General features: G+C 46.3%; 1 protein-coding gene across 1 annotated transcript in view; it reads right to left on the reverse strand.

The window, feature by feature from the left end:
• Positions 1-10,568, reverse strand: part of LOC132497902 (adenylate cyclase type 10-like) — a 42,266-nt gene extending 31,698 nt beyond the window's left edge. Inside the window, exons 1-6 of the mRNA XM_060111447.1 lie at positions 10,412-10,568; positions 9,388-9,492; positions 6,809-6,847; positions 5,946-6,089; positions 5,455-5,631; positions 2,633-2,668 (exon numbers count right to left, since the gene is read on the reverse strand). Coding sequence (XP_059967430.1) covers positions 2,633-2,668; positions 5,455-5,631; positions 5,946-6,089; positions 6,809-6,847; positions 9,388-9,492; positions 10,412-10,568 — 658 coding nt within the window. The remainder of the gene's footprint in view (positions 1-2,632; positions 2,669-5,454; positions 5,632-5,945; positions 6,090-6,808; positions 6,848-9,387; positions 9,493-10,411) is intronic.
• Positions 10,569-11,568: the final 1,000 nt, after the last annotated feature.

Raw genomic sequence — 11,568 nt, forward strand, 5'->3', positions numbered from 1 at the left:
AAACATAGCAATAGAAACCATCCAAAATGAAACACAGGGAGAAAAAAGACAGAAAAACAATGAACACAGCATCAGTGAGTTGTGGGACAATTTCAAGCAGCCTAATATGTGTGTAACTACACAGAGGAGGAAGAAGAGAGAAAAAATTATTTGAAGAAATAATGGCAGAACATTTTCTAAATTTTGTAAAAACTAGAAACCTATAGATCCAAGAATCTCAATGAGTCCCAAGTATAAGAAAAATGAAGAAAACTGTACCAAGGTACATCACAATCCGATTACCTAAAACCAGTGATAAAGAAAAAATCGAAAAGCAGCTGGGGTGGAAGGGGAGGGACATTATATAAAAGAAACAAAAATATAGATGAAAGCAGATTCCCTGTTGGACATACTGCAAGCTAGAAGACAGTAGAACAACAGCTTTCATGTAAGAGGAAAAAAATTCCTGTCAATCTAGAATTCTATACCCAGGGAAAATACCTTTCAAAAACAGAGGTGAAATAAAGATTTTTTTCAGACACACAAAAGCTAAACTAACCCATCTCCTGCAAACCCACACTATGAGAAACGTTAAAGGAAGTTCTGCAAACAGACAATAATAAATGTTGACTAGGACATGGAGAAATTGGGACCTTTACACATTGCTGGTGGAAATGTAAAATGGTACAACCACTTTGGAAAAAAGATAAGCAATTTCTCAACAAGTTAGACATGCATCTACCATTATGACTCAGCCCTTTCACTCCTAGGTATTTAACCAAGAGAAATAAATGCATAAGTCTACACAAAGACTTGTATACAGATGTTCATAGCAGCCTTATTTGTAATAGCCCAAAACTGACAACACTCCTATTGTAGATCAAAAAGTGTATAAATAACCCTAGTCAGAGAACTAAGATCCTGCAAGCTGGCTTAAAAAAAAAAAAAAAAAAAAAAGCAATGATAGAAAGATCTGTGGTTGCTTGGGGATGGGGAGGGGAGTAGTGGGATGAAGAGTCTATAAAGGGGCACAGGAAACTTTTTTTTTTCTTTTTTTTTAATGACTTTATTTTTTTTTGCTTTATAACAAATTTAATCAGTTATACATATACATATGTTCCCATATCCCCTCCCTTTTGCGTCACCCTCCCAACCTCCCTATCCCACCCCTCCAGGCGGTCACAAAGCACCGAGCTGATCTCCCTGTGCTATGCGGCTGCTTCCCACTAGCTATCTACCTTACGTTTGGTAGTGTATATATGTCCATGCCGCTCTTTCACTTTGTCACAGCTTACCCTTCCCCCTCCCCATATCCTCAAGTCCATTCTCTAGTAGGTCTGTGTCTTTATTCCTGTCTTACCCCTATGTTCTTCATGACATTTTTTTCCTTAAATTCCATATATATGTGTCAGCATACAGTATTTGTCTTTCTCTTTCTGACTTACTTCACTCTGTATGACAGACTCTAGGTCCATCCACCTCATTACAAATAGCTCAATTTCATTTCTTTTTATGGCTGAGTAATATTCCATTGTATATATGGGGGCACAGGAAACTTTAGTGAGTGTTGAATATGTTCATTATCTTGATTGTGGTGATGGTTTCAAAAGTATATAAATATGTCTATGTACAGTATCAATTATGAAATATCTATCAATAAAACAAAAACCAGAAGAACAAAAAAAGGATGGTAGGATAGGAGAGATGCCATACAACTCACAATATGATTCTTCACTTCTGTTCCTCAAAATACAGATGAATAGCTAGAGCCAACTTCTGCCCTAACTTAGAAACCCCTTGAGGTTTCTGGACTCCTGAGAAGCAGTTTTTCATATAGAGCTTTGCCTTCAATCCTGACTCTGTTGAAACTATGGCCTCTGTGTACAGCTTTTAAATTTCTATGGCATTATATTATATTTTTGATAATGTAATACAGTAACATAATTAAAAAACCAAACTATGTAAAGAATATACATTGAAAAGTCTTGATTCCACCTATATACCTATCTACACTATTTTCCCCCAATAGGTAAATTTTATTCGTTTCTTATATATCTTTCCAGTGTTTCTTTATACAAATATAAACAAATAAGAAAAATTCTTATTTTTCCTCCTTACTCACAAGGTAGCATATTTTTTTAAATTAATTAATTAATTTATGGCTGTGTTGGGTCTTCATTTCTGTGCGAGGGCTTTTTCTAGTTGCGGCAAGTGGGGGCCACTCTTCATCGCGGTGCGCAGGCCTCTCACTATCGCGGCCTCTCTTGTTGCGGAGCACAGGCTCCAGATGCGCAGGCTCAGTAGTTGTGGCTCACGGGCCTAGTTGCTTTGCGGCATGTGGGATCTTCCCAGACCAGGGCTTGAACCCGTGTCCCCTGCATTGGCAGGCAGATTCTCAACCACTGCGCCACCAGGGAAGCCCACAAGGTAGCATATTAAACACAGTGCTCTGCATCTTGCTTTTTCTCATCTATATTTTGGAGATACTGCTATATCAAAACAACTTTTTTTAAAGTGGCAGAGACTCTCATTGGGTAGACCTATTATTGTTTATTTAACCAGTCTCCTACAGATAATTTTCAACCTTTTATCACAATCTATGTTGCAATCAATAATCTTATACATATGATATTTTATAAATACTCAGGTATACCTATAGGATAAACGTTGGGGTTGAAGGATACATGTTAGGATTGCTGGGTTGAAGAATAAATGCCCTCTTGGCGCCCAGGGCTTCTCTGAGGTAAGGGTCGGCAGCCACGCTCTCGTGTCTCTGAGTGAGAACCTGGCCTTGAGGCCACCCAGTCGTGCTGTGAGAAGGAGCAGAAGCCTCAGCAGGGTAAGATGCCGGCAGGGCCGAAGAACAAGGTCGCCTCTGCCCCTGGCGACACCCGTGAGACTGAAAACCCCGATCCCAGTGCCTTGGTCCCCACAGTCTCGAGCAACCCATCTCCGTCAGGTGGCGGCGCCCCAGGCGGTGGCACAGCAGGTTCTTCATCCTGCAAGGTGGCTGCCGCCGGCGCCATTTTGCTCACCGGGGAGGACCCGGGGCCCCCCTCTGTGGACGGTGTGCAGGAAGGGGGGTGCCCCGACCTCCATGGCGGCGGGAGTCCCTACGCAGAGCTGAGCTGTGTGGTGCCCAGGACGGGCCAAGGCGTCCAGACAGTGCCTGTGCTCAGTGGGGCTGCCATCTGGCAAGCCGCTGGGGGCGCTGGCCAGCGTCCAACCCAGACCACGAGCCCAGGGGATGGATGTGGGAGGAAGCGGCCCAGGTGCGAGGAGGCTTCCGGGTCGGCGAAGCCATCTTCTCCAAGGTCTGAGCCCAGCAGTAGTGGCCATTTTCAGGTTTCTCTGGGGAACCACGCATCACAGCCAGGTCCTGTCCTTGAAAGCCAGGCTAAAGCACCAGGCCCTTCTGTCCGCAGTCAAGCAGTCAGACCAGGCCCAGCCCTCTGCCGCCACGCCACCCAGTCTGGCCCTGCTGTCCGCAGTCCTGCTTCGGTGCAATGCCCTGCTCGCCGCGGCCGCACCTCCCCGTCGGGTCCCGTTCTCCGCAGTCAGGCAGCCAGGGTAGGCCCTGCTCTCTGTAGCCACGCATCTGGGTCCAGCGCTGCTCTTGGTAGCCGTGCAGCTGAGCAGAGACCTGCTCGCCGCCACCACCGTTCACCCGAACAAGGCGCATCTCCTTGCCGTCAATACGTGCCGGGCGCTGGTCTCCGGCGCCGAGCATCAGTGCCAGGCCCTGCTCAACGCCGCTGCTGTACACCCAAGCCAGGCCTTGCTCATCGCCGCCGCCGTGCTTCCGTGCCAGGCCCTGCTTCCCGCCGCCGTGCATCTGGGCCTGGCCCTGCCATCGAAACCACTCCAGCCTGCCAGGGCCTGCTCATCGCTGCTGCCGTGCTTCCGTGCCAGGCCCTGCTTCCCGCCGCCGTGCATCTGGGCCTGGCCCTGCCATCGACAACCACTCCAGCCTGCCAGGGCCTGCTCATCGCCGCTGCCGTGCTTCCGTGCCAGGCCCTGCTTCCCGCCGCCGTGCATCTGGGCCTGGCCCTGCCATCGAAACCACTCCAGCCTGCCAGGGCCTGCTCATCGCCACCGCCGTGCTTCCGTGCCAGGCCCTGCTTCCCGCCGCCGTGCATCTGGGCCAGGCGCTGCCGTCAACAACCACTCCAGACCGCCAGGCCCTGCTCATCGCCGCCGCCGTGCTTCCACGCAAGGCCCTGCTTCCCGCCGCCGTGCATCTGGGCCTGGCCCTGCCATCGACAACCACTCCAGCCTGCCAGGGCCTGCTCATCGCCGCCGCCGTGCTTCCGTGCCAGGCCCTGCTTCCCGCCGCCGTGCATCTGGGCCAGGCGCTGCCGTCAACAACCACTCCAGCCTGCCAGGGCCTGCTCATCGCTGCCGCCGTGCTTCCGTGCCAGGCCCTGCTTCCCGCCGCCGTGCATCTGGGCCAGGCGCTGCTGTCAACAACCACTCCAGACCGCCAGACCCTGCTCATCGCCGCCGCCGTGCTTCCGCGCAAGGCCCTGCTTCCCGCCGCCGTGCATCTGGGCCAGGCCCTGCCATCGACAACCACTCCAGCCCAACAGGCCGTGTTCTCCGCAGCCGCGCACCCAGGCCAGGCTCTGCCCTCGAAGCAGCAGCACGACTCCGGGCTTTGTGCTCCGGAAGCCATGCCACCCAGAGAAGATCAGGCCGTAGCATCCGCCCTTTCCTGCCTGGGCTAATAGCCAGAGTCCTCCTTCATCGCCTGGATTCGCCTTACGAAGGGTAGTCTTCCAGAGCAGCTCAAGCTCTTATGATTCTGAGGTCCCAAACTTTCCTACCCAGCAGGTTTGGCATGCAGTTCGTATGCGTGCCTCCTCACCATCACCTCCTGAGCCATATGCTGACAGTTTCTCCTCCTCCTCCTCCTCCTCCTCCTCTTCCTCTGCTCCTTGGTCTCCGGGCCAGAGCCCCTCCTCCTCCCCCACTAATTTTCCTGGCAGGAGTTCCCATAGGTTTCCTGGCCTGAGCTCCATCTCTACTCCTAGCCCCGCTAGCCTTAGGCGCATCTGGCTGCTCGAGTTTGATGCCCTGAACCCTCTCTCTTCAGAAGAGCTGGCTGAAATAGGGAGCATGCCTCTCTCTCCTACATTTCCTATGTTGTGATCCTCCATGAGCAGACTCATAAGGCCTGCAAAAGAAATCAACATCCACCCACTGTCCTGAATGGGCTGCCTGCTCTGCCCGTTAACTGTGAGGTTTCCAAATGCTCTAGCTATTAAGCAACATCATGAGCAGTTTTGAAGTTGTTGTTTGAAGAGGCAGTTTTGAAGCCTCCCCTCCCCATAATGGCAGTACCTAGCACTTATCTGCTGTTGGTACTTGATTCCAGCACCCCCTTATCCGCCAAAAGTGCCTGCCTTGGCCTCTGAGATTTCCCTTTTCCAAGTTGCCTTTCCATAATGAAAGTTTTGAGTGAACAAATTAAAATGTTGGTTTCATTTAAAAAAAAAAAAAGAATAAATGCATTTGTAATCTTGGGAGAGATTACTGAATCACCCTCCATGGAAGCTGTACCACTGTTGACTCCCACCAGCACTGTGTGAGAAGGCTTATTCCTCACAGCCTTTTCAACAGTGTGTTCAGCATCTGAATTTTTCCATATCTATAGGTAAGAAATGATCTCAATTGGTACTTTCAATTGGCATTTTTCTTATTATGAAGTTGACCAGTGTTTCACAAGTTACAAGGGATGATTTCTATGTTTATGTGTTGTTTATTCATGTTCTTTGCTCATTTTTCTGTTAGAATGTTAGTCTTCTCTTGATTTCTAGGTGTTTTTTCTATGTTAGGAAAATTCACCCATTGTCTACGTGATATAAGTTGCAAATATTTTCTTCCAGGTTGTCATTTATCTTTTGAATTGTTTATACTGTTCTGTTTTTCTTTTTCCAACTGATCACTCTTTTAGTAGCTAATACCTATCTTTAGCTGCAGGTCCTGGCCTTCTCTGGTATGGTAGATCCCAAATTTCTCCTGTATCTCCAGACTGCATTTTGCCACCAGGGTAATGATGTCACTCAGTTGATCCTGTTCCACTGTCCAGAGTGCCAGGAGCACATTCCCTGTAGAGACACAAGATAGGCTGACAGAGATTAAACATCTGGATTCACTTGCCAGAGCAAAGCCCCCAATAATGCAGAAGATATCATGCAAGGTGTCAGACAAGGTTTCTTGGCCCTATACATCATACTAAAATACGGCCTTAGATCCTTAAAACTATTCAGCGTATAAAAACATGACTAAGTAGAAGCTGAAATGTTCCTAAAACCTAGGGCTATTTTTGGTACTCTTCTCTCCATCAGTATACTAACAGATCTAAGAGGTTCACAAAGTGTAGGTTTACATTCAAGTTGAATTTTAAGATTTTAGGTGGTTTCTTTAAGTTTAAATGAAAAGATAGGCCAACTCTATGGCATATAGCTGTTAATAATCCTAAGAGTTTTCCAGATAGGAGACAAGCTAGACTTCTTACCTACTTAGCTTCTGCTATTAATGACCAAGTTTCTCATTAGTTTTCTCATGAGTGCTTTATAGGCACTTATTTTCCTGTCATTCAATGTAAACAAAATGTAAAGTACTTGGGAGCTTAATATGGACAAGGCTTTTCCATTAGACTGGGAGATCATTTGACGCAGAGACTGTGTCTTCCTCATCTTTGTTTCCCCAGGGCCTAGCAAATACTAAATAATCAAACAATGCTGAATAAACAAACATGCCAAATTCCACCTATAGTCTTCCTTGCTTACAGTGCTTTAAATATTTAGAAAAAAATGAAAAATACCTGTGATATTTAGGATATCCCCTCCAAAACAGAGCACATCTGAAATCAAGTAAGGGAGAGAGAGGAAAATGAGTCAAAATCAGAGACATGCCAGATCATGGCAGAATAATATATGATGAAAAGAATGGCCTACAGAGTTTTTCCTCATATCTTTTCTGGTCAATTTATTCACTCCAAGGCTTAGACTCCTTCTTCCTTTCTCCTAGCTTCTCCTCAAATCTGTCTGTTCCTATATCCATCTTCTCTAAAATGGAAGAAAAGTCCTCCTGTTATCTTCAAAGCCATCCCCCTATTCGTGCTCTGCATCCTAATCCCTCTCACCCTCCCAAGAACTTCACTCCTTTCCTTATCTTCTCTCTACTCAATCATTCCCATTAATATCTTTTTTAAAAAAAACAAAACACAACAAAATTAACCCACCTAGTCTTGACTCTGCCTTCTTCTCTAGTTACTAGCTCAATTTTTGTTACATTCCCAGCAAAACAACTCTCAAAAGAGCTGGCGATATACAAGTTTCTCCTCCTATCAAATTCATGCTTAATTTTCTTCCTCTACCATTCTCTTCTCAGTTTATTCCAATCTGACTTCCATTTCCACCACTTCACTAAAATGATCAGAATCATCACAGCATTCATTTTGCTAAATTCAGTATTTTTCAGACATCACTGTATTTGACACTTTTCATTTTCAACCCAGCTGGAATGGGCCTCTTCTTCTAGAGACACTACCTCCCCTTTGGCTTCAGGAATACCACAGAATCCTACCTGACTGGCTGCTTTATAGTCTCTTTTGTAGGTTCTTTCTTCCTAATCATAATCCTCCCCTGGACTTCCTTAAGCCTCAGTCTTAGGCTCTTTTTCTTCATTTACACTCTCCCCACGTGGACTCAATCAGTTCTTTAAGTAACATCTTTATGCCATCAATTCACTTTTCATCTCTAACAGATCTATTCTCTGAGCTCCAGGCTCAATCATAACTACTAACTTCATTTCTCCAGTTGACTGACTTATTAACATCTTAAACTCAATATATTTAAAACAGAACCCTTGATTTTCTCTCAAAGCCATCTTTCCCATCTTGATAAGTGACATCACCATAAATTCAGTTATGAAAGGCAAAAAACTTGAGAGTCCCTTTCCTCACCACTTCCCACTGAAATCCAACACATTAGAAAATCCTGTCTGCTGAACTGCAAAATATATTTCAAATCAATTCATCTCTATACAGCTCCCTTCATTGCATATATCTAGACCAATGCTTTCAACTTTTACTGCACACTGAAATCGCCTATGAAACTTTAAACATCCTTATTCCTGGGGCAAACCCAAGACATTCTGATTTAACTGGGGTGAAGCCTAGACCTCAGGATTTTTAAAAGCTTCCTAAGTTGTTATCTAATTTGCTGCCAAGGTTGAGAATCACTAACCTAGATGAAATTGCCATCACCTCTCCACAGCTGCTCCAAATGCCTCTTCCAGCTTTCATTCTTACCACCTACCCTCCCAATAATACAATCTCCATGAGGGCGGACACTGTGTCTTTCTTATTTTTCCATGTATTTCTAGTACCCAGCAACTCCTGGTGTTATAATACACACGATACATAATTTCTATTTCTTTCATCTAAACTTGATGAAATCAACTGAAAGACTTTTTATTTTTAAATTAAAAAAATAGTTTGGGCAGTGCCGCTTGGCTTACAGGATCTTAGTCTGAACCCTGGCCCAGGGATTAAACCCCGGCCCCGGCATTGTAAGTGCAGAGTCCTAACCACTGGGACGTCAGGGAATGCCCAAGATATTTTTTATACTTGTTCCTCAGGGGTAAGGGGTGAGTCACATAGCCACTTTATGTGGCTAAAGAAGATGCCACAAAGTAATCATTCTGGTGAATCTCAGAATGATGGACATAACTCAACAGGATACTGTCAGTACAAGAAGGGAATGTTATATTAGTACTAAAGGGTATAGGGCCAGAGTCATTTCTGTTAGGTAGACCTAACTAGACTGAAAACTCGAAGAATAGGTTTTTGCACTCCCTGCACCCATTACAGTGTTATGTCACAGAGTAGGTACTCAAAACATGTTTACTGTACAAATGAAAATGTTTTGGTTTTTTTTTCCCCTCAGATTAGGCACATATCCACAAGCTTAGTATTGATACATGGCAGAAAATAAAACACTCAGTCCTACTTCACAGGATCAAAATGCAGTAATACAATGGGAAGGTGTTCTGTAAATTATATCTGATATACACACGAGGCACATTATATATTACTGTTAGAAGACACAACCTGAGGAATACTTTATTTTGAAATAAAACACAAACATGCAAAGTAAAAACCAGCATTCCCCCCCCCCCCTTTCTGAACACCGAGTCAACAGGATGTGCGACTGGGTAGAATGGCAGATACAGGCAAAGATCTAGCTTGTCAGAGGCAACCTGAAGAAATAAAGGATGGGTGACACTAATAAAGGATGTCACTTTAGTATGTTTTAAAGTGCCCCCAAGCCCCCTTCTGTTACAAACCCTCAAGAGCCCATCACCACACCTCCTTGCTCCCCTACAACGGTCACTCACGCTCCACGATGTCACTAATGTAATAACTGAAGATGTGGGCCAGTGTGTCCATGTCATGTTCCGACTTGCAGCTCAGGCTGAACCTGTCCATTAATGCAGTAAACCCTGACCAACAAAGCAAAAATTACGATGTTAGCTGCAAATCCTAAACTTTTAGGCTCTATTCCCTCCACACATCAGGCCAGTGGAACGGAAGCGGATCTTTTCAAGATGAGTAATTTCATTATCCTTTAACATGGTGTTACTTAGCAAGTACTCAGGGCCAGGCTGGCTGCTGCTGCCTCTGGGAGTCCAGAAGGCCACCCTCCCCATGTTTCTAGAAGCTGCAGATGGTGAAGATTCACCCACAAGTGCCCTTTTCATTGGAATCCAGCTACTGCTTTCCCATCATACTCTTAAGTCTCCCTGGCCAAGGGAACCTGTAGGATTCCCCTCTCCCCACCCACGTGAGGGATAGAGAAATCACTGACAAGAATGGATGAAAGCTTTATGGAGAACTCATATGGTGAGCTCCTCCGAGGACAGGCACCCGAATCACTCATCTTCATATCCGTGGCACATAAACTCCACAAATACCTGTTAAATGAACGACTCTCATAGTAGCTGCTAGGTCTCAACTCCTAGAACAATGGCGGGCACCTACTTATGGACCCAAAGAAGGAAATAACTGAACAAATAAAATCATTGGATGAAGCAGAATGCTTACTGGAAAATGCTCGGGACTGGGGAAGAACTTGGGTCCAAAGCCTGCCATATGGCCCCGAAAAAGTCCTTTCCGCTTTCTGAGTCTCAATTTCATCATCGCTGAAGTGAACTCCAGGGCTACGACAGGTCGTCCGAAAAGGCGTCCTCCTGCTCCGAAAATGACCCTCAGGTTCCGGCGGAGGCGGCGAAAGTGAAATGAAACCGTGCCTTTAGCTCGCCCCGGGGCCAGGCCCGTAACCGCCGCGGCCCCTACCAGCTGTGGCCCAACGGCCGCCCCTCCGGCAGGTCGGGAAAGCGACGCACCTCCCCTCGCGCTCACCCGTCACGTGGACGCCAAGGAGGACGCCCTGGGCCGTGGCAAGCTCGTGCTCCGTTCCCCGGGGCTTCCTGAAGACCAGCAGATCTGGAAGCAGCGCCGCCAACCGGGCCTCTACTGGCCACAGAGGCGACGTCGCCACCCCCTTGCTCGTCGCCATAGCGGCGGCGGCAGCGGCGAAATTTTTCGCCGAACAACCCGAAACAGCGTTCCTCCACGTAGTAGCCAATCCGCAACGACGGCCCTGACGGGTCCCTCCCGCCAACCAATCAGTGCGGGCTCCCTTGGGGCCCCGCCCACCTGTTTTCAACGCTTTTGCGTTCGCTCAGGATTCCGGGGGTGGAGGTGCGGAAGGAGGGCAGGGCGGAGCGTTCGGAGGAGTAAAGGCGGTTTTAAAATCTCTTTCAAACGTGAAGCTGCTATTACGATAAAACTGATTACCTGGGATAAATATCAATAGGGTGGTCTTTTCCTCGTATCAGTTTCTAAGGACAAGTTCCATTGGCATCTGACTAAAGCAAACTCAGGATGGTTTTTAAATTTAACAGTTAGACTAAGGCCGTTTAACACAGGAAGTCTTGTTCTTTGTTAGGGAACATATTCCACTTCTGTTGTCTGCCAGGACAGGTCATTTGGTCTCATGGGAATACTCCCCCGAGCCCTTTTGCTCACACTTCCGTGTGGTAATGGCCCATTTGAGGCTGCCGGTCTGTGGCCCAGATTGGTGAACACAAAGCAATAAAAGGACGAGCATGTTGTGGATTTTTAACGATCAGAGATGCATCTATGTTTTTCTGCATAAATAAATCTAAAAATTACATCTTTACTATCTTTAGTTCTACAATATATAACAATGCTGTTTTGTTGGTAACGTGGAATTAATTCATCGTGTTTTCATGAACACTTACAGTGGGAAGACCAAATGTATGATCAGTCCACAGGCGACAGAAAATATTTCCTCAGTAGGGTGGGAGGGTCAAAAGGGAAGGAAAAGAGATCAAGGGGAGACACAGCTGAAAGGCTGGACACTCTCAAGTTTGACACACTGTCCACAGAGGTTACATGCGTGTTTACAGAGTTCACAATATCAGCATTATAAACACAACCCAGAACCCAGGGGATGTAGACTCCTCAAAATTCAGGACACTTTTAAAGCATTT

Source organism: Mesoplodon densirostris, chromosome 10 (assembly GCF_025265405.1).
Source record: "Mesoplodon densirostris isolate mMesDen1 chromosome 10, mMesDen1 primary haplotype, whole genome shotgun sequence".
NCBI classification, from domain to species: Eukaryota; Metazoa; Chordata; class Mammalia; order Artiodactyla; family Ziphiidae; genus Mesoplodon; species Mesoplodon densirostris.